The sequence below is a fragment of the Salmo salar genome, chromosome 04, assembly GCF_965601325.2.
Source record: "Salmo salar chromosome 04, fSalSal1, whole genome shotgun sequence".
NCBI lineage: Eukaryota > Metazoa > Chordata > Actinopteri > Salmoniformes > Salmonidae > Salmo > Salmo salar.
Window position 1 is genome coordinate 73,405,460 of NC_138294.1, and position 22,222 is coordinate 73,427,681.

The following is a 22,222-nucleotide window of genomic DNA, read 5'->3' on the forward strand; positions in this document are numbered from 1 at the left end:
CGTGACACTTCCTACGGCTCCCATAGGCTCTCAGAAGGCGGCAAAACGCTGAATGATGCCTTTGGAGCCCCTGGCTGAAAAACAGTAGCGCATTTGGATAGTGGTCGATCTGAGAACAATGAGACTGGAGGCACGAGGCGACACCATGTTTTTATTTTTTCGTCTTTGAACGAAAACAACGACTCCCGGTCGGAATATTATCGCTTTTTTACGAGAAAAATCGCATAAAAATTGATTTTAAACAGCGTTTGACATGCTTCGAAGTACGGTAATGGAATATTTCGATTTTTTTTGTCACGAAACGCGTCGAGCGCGTAACCCTTCGTCACCCTTCGGATAGTGTCTTGAACGCACAACAAAACGCCGCTATTTGGATATGGATTATTTGGAACCAAACCAACATTTGTTATTGAAGTAGAAGTCCCGGGAGTGCATTCTGACGAAGAACAGCAAAGGTAATCCAATTTTTCTTATAGTAAATCTGAGTTTGGTGAGGGTCAAACTTGGTGGGTGTCAAAATAGCTAGCCTGTGATGGCGAGCTATCTACTCAGAATATTGCAAAATGTGCTTTCACCGAAAAGCTATTTTAAAATCGGACACCTCGATTGCATAAAGGAGTTCTGTATCTATAATTCTTTAAATAATTGTTATGTTTTTTGTGAACGTTTATCGTGAGTAATTTAGTAAATTCACCGGAAGTGTTCGGTGGGAATGCTAGTTCTGAACGTCACATGCTAATGTAAAAAGCTGGTTTTTGATATAAATATGAACTTGATTGAACAAAACATGCATTTATTGTATAACATAATGTCCTAGGAGTGTCATCTGATGAAGATCATCAAAGGTTAGTGCTGCATTTAGCTGTAGTTTTGTTTTTTGTGGCATTATATGCTAACTTGAAAAATGGGTGTCTGATTATTTCTGGCTGGGTACTCTGCTGACATAATCTAATGTTTTGCTTTCGCTGTAAAGCCTTTTTGAAATCGGACAGTGTGGTTAGATAAAGGATAGTCTTGTCTTTAAAATGGTGTAAAATAGTCATATGTTTGAAAAATTGAAGTTTTGCGATTTTTGAGGAATTTGTCATTCGCGCCACGCCAATCATTGGATATTGGAGCAGGTGTTCCGCTAGCGGAACGTCTAGATGTAAGAGGTTTTAAGCATCTCCAATCCAAAATTAAATCTAGAATTGGCTTCCTATTTCGCAACACAGCATCCTTCACTCATGCTGCCAAACATACCCTTGTAAAACTGACTATCTTACCGATCCTTGACTTCGGTGATGTCATTTACATAATAGCCTCCAACACTCTACTCAACAAATTGGATGCAGTCTATCACAATGCCAGCCGTTTTGTCACCAAAGCCCCATATACTACCCACCAATGCGACCTGTACGCTCTCGTTGGCTGGCCCTCGCTTCATACTCGTCGCCAAACCCACTGGCTCCAGGTCATCTACAAGTCTTTGCTAGATAAAGCGCCGCCTTATCTCAGTTCACTGGTCACCATATAGCAGCACCCACCCGCAGCAGGCGCTCCAGCAGGTATATTTCACTGGTCACCCCCAAAGCCAATTCCTACTTTGGCTGCCTTTCAGTGTATCAGTGTTTTGTAAGTATAGTGTATTCGGAAAGTATTGAGACCCTGATAAGGGAATTTATAGGTTTAAGTTAATGATTAAATAATTCCACCCTGAAACGTAACGATTAGTTTATGTAGCATGTATAATGAATAATTAAAGTACTAAATGTAAGTCCAATAAGGTTCGGTAGAGACATGTGAGGGAGAGAAATGTGTGTGTGTGTGTGTGTGTGTGTGTGTGACTAAGAAGATACCGAGAACAATTAAACCTGACCTGGCTAGAACTCTGAGAAACTTACGATAGGACAGGGAGTCCTTTCAAGGTTCCTCTAATCTCGGGGGAATGGAACTGCTAGTTTGGTAGTGATAAACAGTGGTGAGAACCATGGGGAAGGATACATGCGTAGGAAATCTACTGTTTGTGTGGAGGTATGTGCGTAAGTAGGGAGTGAGTTATCAAATGGCATGTCTTTGTATTGTGGACTTGAGAACGTTGTCGTGAATAAACTGTACGAACCTTTTGCATAAGCTGAGTCTTTGCCTAATTATTATTAAACCCAGGGTCTTACAAACCTTGGGGATTGGTCAAAGCTTAATTTATTGTTAGTTATTATCATTGGGATTGAAAATTCTCGTGACAGACCCCTTCACTTTTCCCACATTTTGTTACGTTACAACCTTATTCTAAAATGGATTAAATGAATGTTATTCCTCATCAATCTACAAACAATACCCCATAATGACAAAGCTAAAACAGGTTTTTCGAATGTTAAATTTTTTTATTAAAAATGTAAAAAAGAAATACCTTATTTACATAAGTATTCAGACCCTTTGCTATGAGACTCGAAATTGAGCTCAGGTGCATTCTGTTCCATTTTATCCTTGAGATGTTTCTAACTTGTGGTAATTTCAATTGATTGGACATGAATTGGAAAGGCACAAACCTGTCTACAGTGGGGGAAAAAAGTATTTGACCCCCTGCTGATTTTGTATGTTTGCCCACTTACAAAGAAATGATCAGTCTATAATTTTAATAGTAGGTTTATTTGAACAGTGAGAGACAGAATAACAACAAAAAAATCCAGAAAAACGCATGTCAAAAATGTTATAAAATGATTTGCATTTTAATGAGGGAAATAAGTATTTGACCCCTCTGCAAAACATGACTTAGTACTTGGTGGCAAAACCCTTGTCTGACCTCTGTGATTGCCAACATTTCTTGTAGTTGGCCACCAGGTTTGCACACATCTCAGGAGGGATTTTGTCCCACTCCTCTTTGTAGATCTTCTCCAAGTCATTAAGGTTTCGAGGCTGACGTTTGGCAACTCGAACCTTCAGCTCCCTCCACAGATTTTCTATGGGATTACGGTCTGGAGATTGGCTAGGCCACTCCAGGACCTTAATGTGCTTCTTCTTGAGCCACTCCTTTGTTGCCTTGGCCGTGTGTTTTGGGTCATTGTCATGCTGGAATACCCATCCACGACCCATTTTCAATGCCCTGCCTGAGGGAAGGAGGTTCTCACCCAAGATTTGACGGTACATGGCCCCGTCCATCGTCCCTTTGATGCGGTGAAGTTGTCCTGTCCCCTTAGCAGAAAAACACCCCCAAAGCATAATGTTTTCACCGCCATGTTTGACGGTGGAGATGGTGTTCTTGGGGTCATAGGCAGCATTCCTCCTCCTCCAAACACGGCGAGTTGAGTTGATGTCAAAGAGCTCCATTTTGGTCTCATCTGACCACAACACTTTCACCAGTTGTCCTCTGAGTCTTTCAGATGTTCATTGGCAAACTTCAGACGGGCATGTATATGTGCTTTCTTGAGCAGGGGGACCTTGCGGGCGCTGCAGGACTTCAGTCCTTCACAGCATAGTGTGTTACCCAATTGTTTTCTTGGTGACTATGGTCCCAGCTGCCTTGAGATCATTGACAAGATCCTCCCGTGTAGTTCTGGGCTGATTCCTCACCGTTCTCATGATCATTGCAACTCCACGAGGTGAGACCTTGCATGGAGCATCAGGCCGAGGGATATTGACAGTTCTTTTGTGTTTCTTCCATTTGCGAATAATCGCACCAAATGTTGTCACCTTCTCACCAAGCTGCTTGGCGATGGTCTTGTAGCTCATTCCAGCCTTGTGTAGGTCTACAATCTTATCCCTGACATCCTTGGAGAGCTCTTTGGTCTTGGCCATGGTGGAGAGTTTGGAATCTGATTGATTGCTTCTGTGGACAGGTGTCTTTTTTTACAGGTAACAAGCTGCAGTTAGGAGCACTCCCTTTAAGAGTGTGCTCCTAATCTCAGCTCTTTACCTGTATAAAAGACACCTGGGAGCCAGAAATCTTTCTGATTGAGAGGGGGTCAAATATTTATTTCCCTCATTAAAATGCAAATCAATTTATAACATTTTTGACATGCGTTTTTCTGGATATTTTTGTAGTTATTCTGTCTCTCACTGTTCAAATAAACCTACCATTAAAATTATAGACTGATCATTTCTTTGTCAGTGGGCAAACGTACAAAATCAGCAGGGGATCAAATACTTTTTTCCCCCACTGTATATAAGGTCCCACAGTTGGCAGTGCATGTCGGAGCAAAAACCAAGCTATGAGGTCGAAGGAATTGTCCGTAGAGCTCTGCGACAGGATTGTGTCGAAGGCACAGATATGGGTAAGGGTACAAGAAAATGTCTGCAACATTGAAGGTCTTGAAGAACACAGTGCCCTCCATCATTCTTAAATGGAAGAAGTTTGGAACCACCAGGACTCTTCCTAGAGCTGTCCGCCCGGCCAAACTGAGCAAACGGGGAAAAGGGCCTTGGTCAGGGAGGTGACCAAGAACCCCATGGTCATTTTGACAGAGCTCTAGAGTTCCTCTGTGGAGAAAGGAGAACCTTCCAGAAGGACACCCATCTCTGCAGCACTCCACCAATCAGGCCTTTATGGTAGAGTGGCCAGATGGAAACCACTCCTCAGTAAAAGGCACATGACAGCCCGCTTGGAGTTTGCCAAAAGGCACCTAAAGGACTCTCAGACCATGAGAAACAAGGTTCTCTGGTCTGATGAATCCAAGATTGAACTCTTTGGCCTGAATGCCAAGCGTCACATCTGGAGGAAACCTGGCACCATCCCTACGGGGAAGCATGGTGGTGGCAACATCATGCTGTGGAGATGTTTTTTAACGGCAGGGACTGGGAGACTAGTCAGGAACGAGGGAAAGATGAACGGAGCAAAGTACAGAGAGATACTTGATGAAAACCTGCTCCAGAACCCTCAGGCCTTTATGTTAGAGTGGCCAGACGGAAGCCACTCCTCAGTAAAAGGCACATGATGGCCCGCTTTGAGATTGCCAAAAGGCACTTAAAGACTCTCAGACCAAGAGAAACAAGTTTCTCTGGTCTGATGAAACCAAGATTGAACTCTGGGGGATGTTTTTCAGTGGCAGGGATTGGGAGACTAGTCAGGATCAAGGGAAAGATGAATGTAGCAAAGTACAGAGAGATCCTTGAAGTAAACATGTTCCAGAGCGCTCAGGACCTCAGACTGGGGTGAAAGTTCATCTTCCAACATGACAACGACCCTAAGCACACAGCCAAGACAATGCAGGAGTGGTTTCAGGACAAGTCTCTGAATGTCCTTGAGTGGCCCAGCCAGAGCCCGGACTTGAACCTGATGGAACATCTCTGGAGAGACCTGAAAATAGCTGTGCTATTAAGGGTCTGAATACTTATGTAAATGTGATATTTCTGTTTTTCATTTGTAATAGATTTGCAAAAATGTCTAAAAACCTGTTTTGTCCTTGTCATTATGGGGTGTTACCCATGTTAATCCATAATTCTGACTGTAACTTTACCCCTAGGTGTTCCTTAGGGGTAGGGTGATTGATGTTTTATTCCACACATTTCCTGATTGGGACAATAAAGAGATTGATCCTGTATACTCTACACACTCATACAAATTAAGTCTCATCAGCAAAGTATTGGATGATTAGATTGATCATTTTCCTCTTGCAAAGATACACTAACTATAACTTTTGAAATAGATGGGATGGCACATTATCATGACGATTGCCAAATATTGCAACTGCAAAACAAATTTTCTCCCAAATAGCAGTGCCCTATTAAGCCACAATGCAGCAACACGTTTTGCAACGGAAAACAAAAAGTACAGGTATTGTAGTACCTCCCTGTTTCAAAGCATTTTCTTAAAGTTTTGTACTGAACATGACTGTGATCTCGTAACTGACTAACCTGAGCCACCGCACATTGACTGGTCTGTACTGGTGCCCCCTCTATATAGCCTCGTTACTGTTATTTTATTGTTGCTCTTTAATTATTTGTTATTTTTCTATTTTCTTATTTTCTTATTTTTTTCATTTTTCATTTTATTTATTGTTTACTTCAGTTTATTTAGTAAATACTTTCTTAACACTTTTTTTTCTTAAAACTGCATTGTTGGTTAAGGGCTTGTAAATAAGCATTTCACTGTAAGGTCTACACCTGTTGTATTTGGCAAATGTGACAAATCAAATCAAATTTGATTTGATATGAGCCCCTTGCCCCCCCCCCCCCCCCCCCCCCACTAGTCCAGATCTTCCAGTTTGCACTAGCTTCTATTGCCACAAAGTCAGATTCCACAACCACAAAGTCAGATTCCACAGCCACAAAGTAAAAATTGGCATAACATTTTTTTTACTTTTTGATCTTAGTTTAATAAGTTTAGCAGTATGGTTAAGGTTAGGGTTAAGGTTAGGTTTGAAATCAAATTTTAATAAGATAAATTGTAGAAATGGGCAGGGTTTATGACTTTGTGGGTATGAAAGCTAGTGACGACCAGATCTTCCCCGACTGACTCACCCGGATGGAACAGCTGATGAGGCCATCCCGGTTGTGGACCTTCAGCACCCTCTCAAACAGCTGGTTGCGGGCCATCTCGTCCGTGGCCATCTGGCCCTCCAGCAGGTCCATAGGCTCCGACACACCCCCTGTGAAGTCCACCAGTGCATCCGCTGTATTCCCACCGTCCAGGGCCTCGTAGCAGCCGTACACTCTGCAGGGACGGGAGAAGGGAGATGAGGGATTTAATGAATGAATTAATTAAAATACACTGAACAAAAATATAAATGCAACAAAGATTTTGTTGAGTTACAGTTCATATAAGGAAATCGGTCAATAGAAATAAATTCATAAGGACCTAATCTATGGATTTCACATGACTGAGAATACAGATATGCATCTGTTGGTCACAGATACCTTTAAAAAAAGTAGAGGTGTGGATCTCGAGTGGCACAGCGGTCTAAGGCACTGCATCGTCACTACAGACCCGGTTTCAATCACAGACTGTGTCACAACTATCTGTGACCAAGATTCTCATAGGGCAGAGCACAATTGGCCCAGCGTCGTCCGGGTTAGGGGAGGGTTTCGCCGGGGGGGCTTTACTTGCCTCATCGCGCTCTAGCAACTCCTTGTGGCGGGCCGGGCGCCTGCAGACTTCGGTCATCAGTTGAATGGTGTTTCCTCCGACACATTGGTGCGGCTTGCTTCCTGGTTAAGTGGGCAGGTGTTAAGAAGCGCGGTTTGGCAGGTCATGTTTCGGAGGACGCATGACTCAACCTTCGCCTCTCCCGAGCCCGTTGGGGAGTTGCAGCATTGAGAAAATATTGTAATTGGATCGCAATTGGATATCATGAAATTGGGGAGTTATGGGAGTAAAATACAACAACAAAGAAAAACCCAGTATCTAGTGTGACCACCATTTGCCTCATGCATCTCCATCGCATAGTTAATCAGGCTGTTGATTGTGGCCTGTGGAATGTTGTCCCACTCCTCTTCAATGGTTGTGCAAAGTTGCTGGATATTGTCAGGAACTGGAACACGCTGTTGATCCAGAGCATCAAATCAAATTTATTTATAAAGCCCTTCTTACATCAGCTGATGTCACAAAGTGCTGTTCAGAAACCCAGCCTAAAACCCCAAACAGCAAGCAATGCAGGTATAGAAGCACAGACATGTCTGGTAAGTATGCAGGCCATGGAAGAACGGGGACATTTTCAGCTTCCAGGAATTGTGTACAGATCCTTGCGACATGGAGCCATGCATTATCATGCTGAAACATGAGGTGAATGCGGCGGATGAATGGCACAGCAATGGGCCTCACGATTTCGTCACAGTATCTCTGTGCATTCAAATTGCCATAGATAAAATGCAATTGTGTTTGTTGTCCATAGTTTATGCCCACCCATACCATAACCACACTCTCATCATGGGTCACTCTGTTCACAATATTGACATCAGCATACCGCTTGACCACACGATGCCATACACGCTGTCTGCCATCTGCCTGGTCCAGTTGAAACCGGGATTCATCTGTGAAGAGCAGACTTCTTCAGTGTGCCAGTGGTCATCGAAGGTGAGCATTTGCCCACTGAAGTTGGTTATGATTTATTTTGAATAAAATTAAAATACAATTATTTCACCTTTATTTAACCAGGTAAGCTAGTTGAGAACAAGTTCTCATTTACAACTGCGACCTGGCCAAGATAAAGCAAAGCAGTGCGACAGAAACAACAACACAGAGTTACACATGGAATAAACAAGCGTACAGTCAACAACACAATAGGAAAAAAAGAAAGTCTATATACAGTGTGTGCAAATGGCATGAGGAGGTATGGCAATAAATAGGCCATAGTAGCAAAGTAATTACAATTTAGCAGATTAACACTGGAGTGATAGATGAGCAGATGATGATGAGCAGATGATGGTGTGTAAGTAGTGATACTGATGTGCAAAAGAGCAGCAGAGTAAATAAAAACAATATGGGGATGAGGTAGGTAGATTGGGTGGGCTATTTACAGATGGACTAGGTACAGCTGCAGCGATCGGTTAGCTGCTCAGATAGCTGTTGTTTAAAGTTAGTGAGGGAAATGTAACTCTCCAGCTTCAGCGATTTTTGCAATTCGTTCCAGTCACTGGCAGCAGAGAACTGGAAGGAAAGGCGGCCAAAGGAGGTGTTGGCTTTGGGGATGACCAGTGAGATATACCTGCTGGAGCGCGTGCTACGGGTGGGTGTTGTTATCGTGACCAGTGAGCTAAGATAAGGCGAAGCTTTACCTAGCATAGACTTGTAGATGACCTGGAGCCAGTGGGTCTGGCGATGAATATGTAGCGAGGGTCAGCCAACTAGAGCATACAGGTTGCAGTGGTGGGTGGTATAAGGAGCTTTGGTAACAAAACGGATGGCACTGTGATAGACTGCATCCAATTTGCTGAGTAGAGTATTGGAAGCTATTTTGTAGATGACATCGCCGAAGTCGAGGATTGTTAGGATAGTCAGTTTTACTAGGGTAAGTTTGGTGGCGTGAGTGAAGGAGGCTTTGTTGCGAAATAGAAAGTTGATTCTAGATTTGATTTTGGATTGGAGATGTTTGATATGAGTCTGGAAGGAGAGTTTACAGTCTAGCCAGACACCTAGGTATTTGTAGTTGTCCACGTATTCTAGGTCAGAACCGTCCAGAGTAGTGATGCTAGTCGGGCGGGCGGGTGCGGGGAGCGAACGGTGGAAAAGCATGCATTTGGTTTTTAAGAGCAGTTGGAGGCCACGGAAGGAGTGTTGTATGGCATTGAAGCTCGTTTGGAGGTTAGTTAACACAGTGTCCAAAGAAGGGCCAGATGTATACAGAATGGTGTCATCTGCGTAGAGGTGGATCAGGGAATCACCCGCAGCAAGAGCGACATCGTTGATATATACAGAGAAAAGGGTCGGCCCGAGAATTGAACCCTGTGGTACCCCCATAGAGACTGCCAGAGGTCCGGACAACACTGGCACACTGATCAGCCTTCACATCACCCGAGGAACAGAGGAGGAGTAGGATAAGGGTACGGCTAAAGGCTATAAGAACTGGTCGTCTAGTGCGTTGGGGACAGAGAATAAAAGGAGCAGATTTCTGGGCATGGTAGAATAGATTCAAGGCATAATGTACAGACAGGGGTATGGTGGGGTGCGGGTACAGTGGAGTTAAGCCCAGGCACTGAGTGATGATAAGAGAGGTTGCATCTCTGGACATGCTGGTTATACTGGGTGAGGTCACCGCATGTGTGGGAGGTGGGACAAAGGAGGTATCTAAGGCATGTACAGTGGGACTAGGGGCTCCGCAGTAAACTAAAACAATGATAATTATCCTAAACAACAGTATACAAGGCATATTGACATTTGAGGGAGACATAAAGCGATGGCAAAAAGCAATCACAGGTGTTGATTGGGAGAGCTAGCTAAGTCAACAACGGGTAAGACAACAACAGCTATTCAGCTAAGTCAACTACAACAGGTAAAATGGCGATGAATGGGCAGGGAGGGTCGGTTAACTACATATAGGGCCTGAGTTCGGGGCTAGGGCGACAGATAAACAAAGGTAAACAAAGTGGATTATAAATGAACATTCCAGAAGGTATCAGCTATGTAGCCAAGTGATCATAGGGTCCAGTGTACAGCAATAGATGAAACAGGGAAGCCGCTAGGTAGTCGTTACTACGCTAGCACACGGGAGACACGGCGTTTAAAGTTAGCAGTCTGGAGTAAGTAGAAGCGTCTGCTCCGTCGTCCGGCAAAGGCCGGTTCAAGGCACAGCTGATGGAATTACGTCTGCGGACCAGTCATGGTGGTACGGCGCGGCGCCGTGTCGACGAAGGGACCGGGCCAGATGGCGAAAGAGGTATTGTAGTTGTGGGAATTTCGTTTGCTAGGCGGGAGATGCGCCTGGCTCAGGGCTAGTTTCGGGGCTGGGTCACTCAGTTGAAGATAGCTAGCTGTGATGATCAATGGTCCAAACTGTAGTCAGGTCAAGACCATGGTGAGGACGACGAGCACGCAGATGATCTTCCCTGAGACGGTTTCTGACAGTTTGTGCAGAAATTCTTAGGTCGTGCAAACCCACAGTTTCAACAGCTGTCCGGGTGGCTGGGTGCAGACGATCCTGGTGGTGAAGAAGCCGGATGTGGAGGTCCTGGGCTGGCGTGGTTACACGTGGTCTACGGTTGTGTGGCCGGTTGGACATACTGCCAAATTCTCTAAAACGACGATTGGAGGCGGCTTATGGTTGAGAAATTATATAAAATTCTCTGGCAACAGCTCTGGTGGATAATCCTGCAGTCAGCATGCTAATTGCACACTCCCTCAAAACTTGAGACATCTGTGGCATTGTGTTGTGTGACAAAACTACACATTTTTGAGTAGCCTTTTATTGTCCCCAGCACAAGGTAATAATCATGCTGTTTAAGCAGCTTCTTGATATGCCACTCCTGTTAGGTGGATGGATTATCTTGGCAAAGGACAAATGCTCACTAGCAGGTATGTAAACAAATTTGTGCACAACATTTTAGAGAAATATGTTTTTGTGCATATGGAACATTTCTGGGATCTTTTATCTCAGCTCATGAAACATGGGACCTTTACATGTTGTGTTTATATTTTTGTTCAGTATAAAAATAATATATGCCATTTAGCAGAAACTTTAATCTAAAGCAATTTAGTCATGCGAGCATGAATTTTACGTATGGGTGGCCCCGGGAATCGAACCCACAATCAAAACCCACAATCCTGGCGTTGGAAGGGCCATGCTCTTCATCTGAAGTGAAATATCCCTCTATCAATGCTGTCTACAATGCACAGTTGACATCTGGATGACAAAGGAGCCTAGATTCTTAAACAGGCATTCCCATTCTGCCCAATTATTGGCCAAAGAGCTACTATGATTATTGGAAAAAGATCAGAATCGGGCTGCCAGTGTAAATGCAGCCTTAGTTGACTGCAAATCTTAATATGTGACTCTACATCTCAATCAAAGGGACAGTGAATAGTACATATGTTGAATCAGTCAAAATATTGATAGAAGTACATCATAGATTATTAGGTCTTATTATAAGACATGCTTATAACATGTTATAAAGCATTATACCTACAGGCTTTAAGTAAAGTGTTACCAATTGGAAATATTTATTAGATTGAGTGAGTTCGTCTTCGTTCTAAAGATTTTTTCTGCATACCTCAAATATTGGGAGACTTAAACAGTACTTAAACAGCTACAGTACTCTCTCTTTATCCCTGTCCCATAGGTGTGTTCATTTCATTTTAATGTTGTTGTTTTTAACCCTGACTTTACATCACATTCCCCAATTGGGCCAATATATAGATTGATGGACAAATGGATTGAATAATACATTTTTCACCAAGACAGTATCACACATTTCCCAATTTGTACAATAAAGCCATTGACTGATTGATTGATTGATTGATTGATTGACTAACTTGGCATAGGCCTTCTCCACCAGTGCGCTCCAGAACTCGTTACTGTCATCTGAGTGGCAGTAGACCAGCTGGTTGTCCACCGTGGGCAGCCGGTCATCAATCACCACGTCCACCCACTCGCCAAAGCGCCAGAAGCGGAAGTGGAAGATCCCGGCATATGACTCGGGCGTCTCTGTGTCCCACTCCTGCTCCTTCCAGTCTGGGATGACCTGAAGGGAGGGCAGGGTGGGGGGAAATGTGGGTGGTGGAGAGGACGGAGTGGAGGAGGTCGGAGAAGGTGTAGGTGGAGGGATAAGAGGTTGGGAAAGAGGGAGGGAAAGGGTGGGCAAAGGGAGGATGGGGTTGGTGGAGAGGATTAGAGGGTGTGGGAAGTCAGGAGAGGGGTGGAGGGTGTTAGAGAGGGAGGAAAGGTGGTGGAAGGTAGGAGAGGGAGGAGAGGGGTGGAGGGTGGAGTGGGAGAGGGAGGAGAGGGGTGGAGGGTGTGGGAAAGTAGGAGAGGGGTGGAGGGTGGAGTGGGACAGGGAGGAGAAGGGTGATGGGGGAGAGGGAGAGGGAGGAGAGGTGGTGGAAGGTAGGAGAGGGAGGAGAGGGGTGGAGGGGGGAGTGGGAGAGGGAGAGGGAGAGGGAGGAGAGGGTGGAGGGTGTGGAAAAGTAGGAGAGGGAGGAGAGGGTGGAGGGGGGAGAGGGAGTGGGAGGAGAGGGGGAGTGGGAGAGGGAGGAGAGGGGTGAAGGGTGTGGGAAAGGTAGGAGAGTGAGGAGAGGGGTGGAAATGCAAGACGAGTAGAGGAAGGAAAAAGAGAGTGTTGGTTATATTATGAAAGCCGAACAAACAAGTTGTGTGTCGGCCAAACTCATAAATACCACACCCTCTTGTGAGGGAGGCTGTCATCCCCGCTGCAGCATACCTCTTGCCCCCACCTTGTCCCCTTCCGGCCGGCCGATGCGTTCCGGAGGTTTAGGGGAACATTTAATGTAATTTATCACCAGGGCTCTGGCTAGCATAAATCCAGAGGGAGAACAGGCGGAACAGGACACACGGCTGGGGAACGATTCGAGCTGCATGGAACTACCTGCCAGTCATCCCCTTCCCGGTGGCTCCCCCTCAGACTGCGGTGGGGTGTATGGCACAAACTTAAGGCGTCCACATGCTTCCCACCCATCAAAAACAGTTCGGAAATGTTTGTACATATATCATGATGAAATGTGATATATGTGATATATGTGATATATGTACAATGGGTATTTCCCCCCGGAAATACCCATCAGCCATCAGGGCTAAACAAGAAGTATAGTAATGAGATGCCACATAACGAAAGTGTCCCGCAGAGAGCGGAGGGATAAATTGGATTGAAATTAATCAGTTACACTGCACTTGGAGATACATGCTGGGGAGTGGTGGACTAAGAGCCCTGGTCGGTGGGTAGGTTCTAGCTGTGTGGTTCCGATGGACCCTTCGTTCTGCTGATTGAGGGGCTTTTCTGTGTGTGTGTGTGTGTGTGTGTGTGTGTAGTAGCAGCTTCTTTAAGAGGAGAGGATAAAAGAAACAGCACTGCACCATGGAAACCCAGAGTCATTTGGGAGCTACCCCCCCCCCCCCTTGCTCTCTCTGGCTCCTTTTTCTCTGACTTTGGCCTGGAGAGCAAGGGAAGGTGGGGGGTCAGTGAGAGAAAGAGAGAGAGAGAGGGAGCGAGAGAGAGAGAGAGAGAGAGAGAGAGAGAGAGAGAGAGAGAGAGAGAGAGAGAGAGAGAGAGAGAGAGAGAGAGGAATATCCATCTTGGCTTTCATCCAGAACACAATAAAGCTCTATAATAACTCTACTCTGCGAAGGATGGAGTGGCCAGAAACAGCAGCTCCATCCACCCCTGCAGTCCCCTCCTCCCAACCCATAACACAATTTTCAGGCAGTGGTGCCCATCAGACCAGACACACAGAGGTACCCCATCACCTGGTCCATATGTAATAGTGCACACTGTAGCAAAACATTTGGCAATAGAAAATGAAAATGAGCGCATCCTGATGGACAATTTCAGGTAGTCCCTCCCTATTTCAGTCTGTTCGGCGGCTAATGAATACGGCCCAGAGGGGAAATGTTTTGAACATAGCAGATAGAAATAGAACGTTTAAAGCTGACACAGTTTCTATCTGACAGACAATCATATATCTGTTCTACCTGATACATTTCAATCTGAAGTTGAAGGCATGCGTCCCCTTGTGTTATGAGCAGCGGAGGCTGGTGGTGGGAAAAATCAGAGGACTTGGCTCATTGTAATGGCTGTAATCGAATGAACGGAAAGGTATCAACCACATTCCATTTGTTTTATATCGTTCCATTCCAGTGACACCAGCCCTCCACTGGTCACTTGGCAGACACACCAAATATCGCAGATTTCGGTCATACTTAGCAGAATACAGTATGTAGTGAGAGAGGCAGGCCTCCACTAGCCAAGCACAACGACGGCACAAATGTGAGATAAATATGTGACAACCACACAGCTGTCCCTGGTTTCCACAAGGGAAAACTCCGCGTCGCCACCGCAGACGTCATTAGCTCCAGTTGCCTAGTGCCTAATGCTCATCTTGCCAACTAAGAACACCAAGACGGCAAGACCCACCCAGCGTCTAAGGGTATTGTAGCCATGCGCGAGAGTCTTCCACACACCAACTGACTAGTTGACACACTAACTGATACACTAACTGGTTAACTGACACGCTAAATTACTAACTGACACACTAACTGACACATTAACTGACCCGGCGAGAGAGGAAGAAAAGAAGAGAGAGAGAGAGAAAGAGAGAGACAAAGATGCTGAGAACGTGACAAAGAGAGAGTGAGAGATAGAGGGGATTCCTGAGTGAGTGAGAGGACTCAGCCAGCCAAAGCATTTCTTGTTTGATCAAGCCTTTACCCACCTTTCGACCAATCATCCTCTTGAAGCTCGACATCTTGAACCCAAACCGACATGGCTTCCCAAACCACACTGGAGCTGCCCTTCCAGCCCGACCTCCATCTGACCGAGGTGATGCACCAGCGGATCCAGTCTCTGCAGCAGCGTGGCAGAAAGCGGCAGGACGGTGAGCGTCTCCTCCGACCCCACGAGGCCGTTTACCACCTAGACTTCTCCCAGCATGCCTTGCACTTCACCCACTGGGGTGTGTGGCTGGCACATCCGGGCCACCTCACTGTGATTGCCACCTCGCAGCTCTGGACGCCCGACCCCACCCACCTGATGAACCGCCAGCTGCTGGACCCGGCGGGGGTGTTCTGGCGAGCCGAGGGTGATGACGACGACACGCCTGTGCACCACTACGAGGCCGACGCCCAGGAGTTTGGCGAGCGGATCGCTGAATTAGAAAAGGTGAGGAAGACAATGTACTTCCTGCTGGCATTTGAGGAGGGTGTTGGTCCCGACGTCTTTGAAGTGAAGACTGCAGGAGGAAATGGCGGCAGGAGGGCAAGGTACTAGGCGGCCATTTTGGAAATGTTTACTTTAATCATCTGGCATTATGAGCAAGTGCTTTCTTTTTTTGTCTTTCATCATGTTTTTCCGTTACCACCCTTCCTTGTCGGAGCACAATTTTGTTTTTTGTTTCAAACTTCACACTGTCATTTTCTACATACAGTATAATATTTCTCCTTAATTAGGAAGTAAAGTTCAGGTTAGGACAGGGGTCACAAATTGTTGGCCTGCGAAACAAATGGCCGATTTAATGTGGCCTGCAGTAGTTGGTACTTGCAACCACAGGGGAAAGGACACACAAACCGAGCGACCAGAGGGACCACAACCCCTCACGTCCTCTGGGGTGGAAGAAGGATAACACCTCAACACCACCACTCCCTTGTCTCAATTGCTTCCTTCCTTCAACTCTCATCCATCTCTTTTTCTTCCTGTCTTCCGTTTTAACATGGTACGACCGGCATAAAAACATAACAGAACCTTGTTTTGGATTGCAATATGTCCTTTTCTACTGTCTACTTTAGGTAGGTTTTCCGTAGGAATTCAGGTACTTGTATCTGATCAAAACAACAGAGCATTTTGATGTCTGATGTTGACATTACTATGAAGGATACAGCATTTAGAGCCATACTGTAGCGTCAGTCGAGTCTAAAGATGTGATTATTCATTACTTGTAATGTTTGTTTGATACCATAAAATGACTAAAGCAACTAATTAGAGAATGACTACGTGTAGGTCATTTATGTGCTGTTGAAATGGATTACTGATCTGAAGAAATCTTAACAAAAGACAAAAAGATTCTCTCCGTGGCATTTCTAACAGACTAGCAATACAATGTCAGCTCTGATGTTTTTTCATTACAAATTGTGTGTGTGCGTGCGCTGTGATTGTGTGTATGTGCGTGCCCATGCACATGACTGTCTGTTTGCATGTGTGTACTATCAAATTTCATTTTCTCTACTGCCGTCTGACAAAAGAGCAGGCTCGTCACAAATGACCTGAGACCTTGAGGGGGTCCCGGCTGTGTGGAGCCGTTCCTCTCCCACCTGAGGTGGCAGGTAGCAGAGAGGGATGCTGTACTGTAGTGTGGCAGCACAAACATAATGCCCTAGCGGACAACAGGGTCCTATTTATTATACAACAAATGGAAGGAAACAGCCAGAAAACAGCCAAAAGTCGTCCAAGAAGAAACGCTTTGGTATTGGTTTTCCGGTGCAATTGTTTTGGTGCTATGGTGTGCCCTAATGAACATGACCCAGACTGGCTTCCTATTACCTCATCCATCTCTGTCTGGCCCCAGCCCGGATGACAAACGACCACGGGGGGGGGTTGTCCGCCATAGGAGAAAGCCTCCACAGAGATATAGACGGGTAGTGGAGAGCGAGAGATGGAGGGGAAGGGAAAGAGAGAATATGTAGGAGAGAGACAGAAAGAAAGAGCGAGAGAGGAGAGAGATGGGCGGCACCCACACACCCAGCCATCCACTCATCCATCACAGAGGCACAAATTTATGCCTGAAATCGCTACCCGCCACATGTTACATCGACTGTCTCACTCTTTGCAGTTGACTACTTTTCTCCAAAATATATCTCATCTCCATTCCTTTTGTCAGTTATGACGATGTGGAACTGAAACTCAGTAGCAGCAGAGTACAGTGACAGTCTCTTGAGTCTCAATTAAGCGAATGGCCTGCAGTCTTAAGTGTGTAATTATCAATCTGGACGCGTCTCCACTGTCCTTCTCTTCCTTATTCAATAATATCAGCTCACAGTCACACTTTTTCCCTCTCATACTTACAGTTGCCTCTCACACACACACACCGCACCAACACTAATTAGCTAGGCCTGTGCACATACCAGCATCCTGGGGGATCTACCTCTTAGTTGTTGAATGCACCGCTGCACCGTGCCTGCTGTCACTAAACCATCAATGCACTGCTTCCATCACATTCAGACTGTCACACACACACACACACACACACACACACACACACACACACACACACACACACACACACACACACAGGAAATCAACATATGGTATCAAGGTCTGTGATCCACAAATCAAGGTTCTTCTGGATGCAACACGCTTAAAAATATTGTCTGGGAATCCGACCTAAAGACTAGGTCTCCCCTAGGAAGCATGGAGGCCCTTCTAGGCGTGAAGATATTTAAAATGTCTAGGGATAGCCTAATATTGGCCTAATGGCCTTCGGAGAAGGTCAAAATAATAACGTACAGTTGAAGTCGGAAGTTTACATACACTTAGGTTGGAGTCATTAAAACTTGTTTTTCAACCACTCCACAAATGTCTTGTTAACAAACTATAGTTTTGGCAAGTCGGTTAGGACATCTACTTTGTGCATGACACAAGTAATTTTTCCAACAATTGTTTACAGACAGATTATTTCACTTATAATTCACTGTATCACAATTCCAGTGGGTCAGAAGTTTACATACACTAAGTTGACTGTGCCTTTAAACAGCTTGGAAAATTCCAGAAAATGATGTCATGGCTTTGGAAGCTTCTGATAGGCTAATTGACATCATTTGAGTCAATTGGAGATGTACCTGTGGATGTATTTCAAGGCCTACCTAAGACAAAAGAAATCAGCAAAGACCTCAGAAAAAAAATTGTAGACCTCCACAAGTCTGGTTCATCCTTGGGAGCAAATTACAAACGCCTGAAGGTACCATGTTCATCTGTATAAACAATAGTACGCAAGTATAAACACCATGGGACCACGCAGCCGTCATACCGCTCAGGAAGGAGAAGCGTTCTGTCTCCTAGAGATGAATGAACTTTGGTGCGAAAAGTGCAAATCAATCCCAGAACAACAGCAAAGGACCTTGTGAAGATGCTGGAGGGAACATCTACAAAAGTAACTATATCCACAGTAAAACGAGTCCTATATCGACATAACCTTAAAGGCCGCTCAGCAAGGAAGAAGCCACTGCTCCAAAACCGCCATAAAAAAGCCAGACTATGGTTTGCAACTGCACATGGGGACAAAGATCGGACTTTTTGGAGAAATGTCCTCTGGTCTGATGAAACAAAAATAGAACTGTTTGGCCATAATGACCATCATTATGTTTGGAGGAAAACGGGGGAGGCTTGAAAGCTGAAGAACACTATCTCAAACGTGAAGCACGGGAGTGGCAGCATCATGTTGTGGGGGTGCTTTGCTGCAGGAGGGACTGGTGCAAATCACAAAATAGATGGCTTCATGTGGAAGGACAATTACGTGGATATATTGAAGCAACATCTCAAGACATCAGTCAGGAAGTTAAAACTTGGTCACAAATGGGTCTTCCAAATGGACAATGACCCCAATCATACTTCCAATGTTGTGACAAAATGGCTTAAGGACAACGAAGTCAAGGTATTGGAGTGGCCATCACAAAGCCCTGACCTCAATACCATAGAAAAGTTGTGGGCAGAACTGAAAAAGCGTGTGCGAGCAAGGAGGCCTACAAACCTGACTCAGTTACACCAGCTCTGTCAGGAGGAATGGGACAAAATTCACCCAACTTATTGTGGGAAGCTTGTGGAAGGCTACCCGAAACATTTGACCCAAGTTAAACAATTTAAAGGCAATGCTACCAAATACTAATTTAGTGAATGTAAACTTCTGACTCACTAGAAATTTTATGAAAGAAAAAAAAGCTGAAATAAATCAATCATTCTCTCTTCTATTATTCTGACATTTCACATTCTTAAAGTAAAATGGTGATCCTAACTGACCTAAGACAGGGACTTTTTACTAGGATTAAATGTCAGGAATTGTGAAAACTGAATTAACAGGTGTGCCTTGATAAAAGTACATTTGTGGAATTTCTTTCCTTCTTAATGTGTTTGAGCCAATCAGTTGTGTTGTGACAAGGTAGTGGTGGTAAACAGAAGATAGCCCTATTTGGTAAAAGATCAAGTCCATATTATGGCAAGAACATTTCAAATATGCAAAGAGAAATGACAGTCCACCATTACTTTAAGACATGAAGGTCAGTCAATATGCCATTTGGTTTGCGCTTAGTGGGACTATCATTTGTTTTTCAACAGGACAATGACCCAACACACCTCCAGGCTGTGTAAGGGCTATTTGACCAAGAAAGAGAGTGATGGAGTTTTGCATCAGATAACCTGGCCTCCACAATCACCGACCTCAAATCAATTGAGATGGTTTGGGATGAGTTGGACTGCAGAGTGAAGGAAATGTAGCCAAAAGTGCTCAGCATATGTTGGAACTCCTTCAAGAATGTTGGAAAAGCATTCCAGGTGAAGCTGGTTGAGAGAATGCCAAGAGTTTGCAAAGCTGTCATCAAGGCAAAGGGTGACTACTTTGAAGAATCGTTTAACACTTTTTTGGTTACGACATGATTCCATCTGTGTTATTTCATAGTTTTGATGTCTTCACTATTATTCTACAATGTAGAAAATAGCAAAAATAAAGAAAAACCCTTCAATGAGTAGATGTGTCCAAACTTTTGACTGGAACTGTGCATATTGATCTGTCTCTGTCCATCCCACCTCTCTCTCTCTCTCTGCCATTTTCACCCTCTGCCTAAAGCCTAAGAGGGCCATTTTACAAAGTCACACACGCACAAACACGCACACACTCTTTTCACTTCCAATATTCACTCCCAATATCTGCTGGGTGGATTGGCTAGGCTGTAAAATAAATAGCCTATTGATCCATCTGTCTTCCTACAGGGTAAGAAATAATGGTGTCATGGCTAACGCTGGCTAATGCTAGTTAACCAAATCATTTACCTTATACTGAAGAGCTGCCACAACACGTCATAGCCTCTGTGACCAAATCAGTCACCGCCCATCGCCAGAGTCCTAGCACCAGGCTAGTCGATACAACTGACCATCAGAAAAGACCAATCAAACTGCCATACCATCGGGGAGCTCATTTAGTCCAGATGGGTTTGGCTTGGGAGGACAACAGATACAGAGCATTCGGAAAATATTCAGACACCTTGATTTTTCCCACATTTTGTTACGTTACAGGCTTATCCTAAAATATATTAAATGGTTTTTCCCCCTCATCAATCTATACCCCATAATGACAAAGCAAAAGCAGGTTTTTAGAAATAAAAAACGTAAATATCACATTTACATAAGTATTCAGACACTTTACTTCCCTGTGGCTCAGTTGGTAGAGCATGGTGTTTGCAACGCCAGGGTTGTGGGTTCGATTCCCACGGGGGGCCAGTACCAAAAAAAAAAAATGCATGAAATGTATGCATTCACTACTGTAAGTCGCTCTGGATAAGAGCGTCTGCTAAATGACTAAAATGTAAAAATGTAAATGTTTACTCAGTACTTTGTTGAAGTACCTTTGGCAGTGATGACAGCCTCAAGTTTTCTTGGGTATGACGCTACAAGCTTGGCACACCTGTATTTGGGAAGTTTTTCCAATTCAGGTTGGATGGGGAGCGTCGCTGAACAGCTTTTTTCGGGTCTCTCCGAGATGTTTGATCGGGTTCAAGTCCGGACTCTGGCTGGGCCAGCCAAGGACACTCAGAGACTTCCAGCCAAGGACACTCAGAAGCCACTCCTGCATTGTCTTGGCTGTGTGCTTGGGGTCGTTGTCCTGTTGGAAGCTGAACCTTCGCCCCAGTCTGAGGTTCGGAGGGATCTGGAGCAGGTTTTCATCAAGGATCTCTCTGTACTTTGCTCGGTTCATCTTTCCCTCGATCCTGACTAGTTTCCCAGTCCCTGCCGCTAAAAAACATCCCCACAGCATGATGCTGCCACCACCATGCTTCACCGTAGGGATGGTGCCAGATTTCCTCCAGATGTGACGCTTGGCATTCAGGCCAAAGATTTCAATCTTGGATTCATCAGACCAGCGAATCCTGTTTCTCATGGTCTGAGAGTCCTTTAGGTGCCTTTTGGCAAACTCCAAGCGGGCTGTCATGTGCCTTTTACTGAGGAGTGGTTTCCATCTGGCCACTCTACCATAAAGGCCTGATTGGTGGGGGGCTGCAGAGATGGTTGTCCTTCTGGAAGGTTCTCCCATCTCCACAGAGGAACTATGGAGCTTTGTAAGAGTGACCATCGTGTTCTTGGTCACCTCCCTGACAAAGGCCCTTTTCCCCGATTGCTCAGTTTGGGCGGGCGGTCAGCTCTAGGAAGAGTCTTGATGGTTCCAAACTTCTTCCATTTAAGAATGATGGAGGGCACTGTGTTCTTGGGGACCTTAAATGCAGCGGAATTGGCAGATTCAGACGGGACTAAAAGTACGGATGCGGTGATTGGTGCTCGTGCACATAATTACATTACCTGAACTCCCCCAGTAAAACTCCCATCCGAATAGGGCTAAGGGTGTAAGTTGTTATTAACACATAAAATACTTCATAATGTCTTATAACAAAGCTTAAGCCCTATTTGGACAGGATACGTTTTACAAGGGGAGCTCAGGTAATGTAATTTTGTGCACAAGCACAAATCACTACATCCGTAATTTTTGTCCCATACGAATCTTTCATGTCAGTAATTTTTTATTGCCAAATATGTCTGTTGATTAAATGTCTTCAAAGGCTACAGTTCATGGTTCTTATTGATAAGCATTATTATTTTGACATTCTCTGAACTATAGACCATATGGCCAATACTAAGTTGAAATATCTTCACGCCTTGAACATTATATTTTGAATGACAAAAAAATAATAAACGGGGCAGTTTGGTAAAACAAATTTTGTCAGAATCCGCCACTGGAAAAATGCTGGGATAATAATTACATAACCGATATATAGTACTAGTCCTGTGCCAATAGTGCTTTAGAACTATATTAAGGTACACACATCCAGAATGTGTAGGGTATAAAAAAAAGATGTCATGAAAGAATGCTAGATACCCCCACATTCATTCTTTTAACACA

At 44.7% G+C, this 22,222-nt stretch overlaps 2 protein-coding genes across 2 annotated transcripts in view; one reads left to right on the forward strand and one right to left on the reverse strand.

The window, feature by feature from the left end:
* LOC106603714 (calpain-5) overlaps positions 1-22,222 on the reverse strand; it is a 60,498-nt gene that overhangs the window by 8,859 nt on the left and 29,417 nt on the right. The window contains exons 3-4 of the mRNA XM_014197733.3: positions 11,879-12,087; positions 6,436-6,628 (exon numbers count right to left, since the gene is read on the reverse strand). Coding sequence (XP_014053208.2) covers positions 6,436-6,628; positions 11,879-12,087 — 402 coding nt within the window. The remainder of the gene's footprint in view (positions 1-6,435; positions 6,629-11,878; positions 12,088-22,222) is intronic.
* On the forward strand, positions 13,750-16,056 carry LOC106603715 (olfactory marker protein-like). Its single transcript, XM_014197736.2, has one exon. The coding sequence runs from the start codon at positions 14,839-14,841 to the stop codon at positions 15,340-15,342; it is 504 nt and encodes a 167-aa protein (XP_014053211.1). The 5' UTR covers positions 13,750-14,838; the 3' UTR covers positions 15,343-16,056.

Excerpts from the sequence above, each read along its gene's own strand:
- LOC106603715 (XM_014197736.2), top strand. The coding sequence starts at position 14,839 with ATGGCTTCCCAAACCACACTGGAGCTGCCCTTCCAGCCCGACCTCCAT.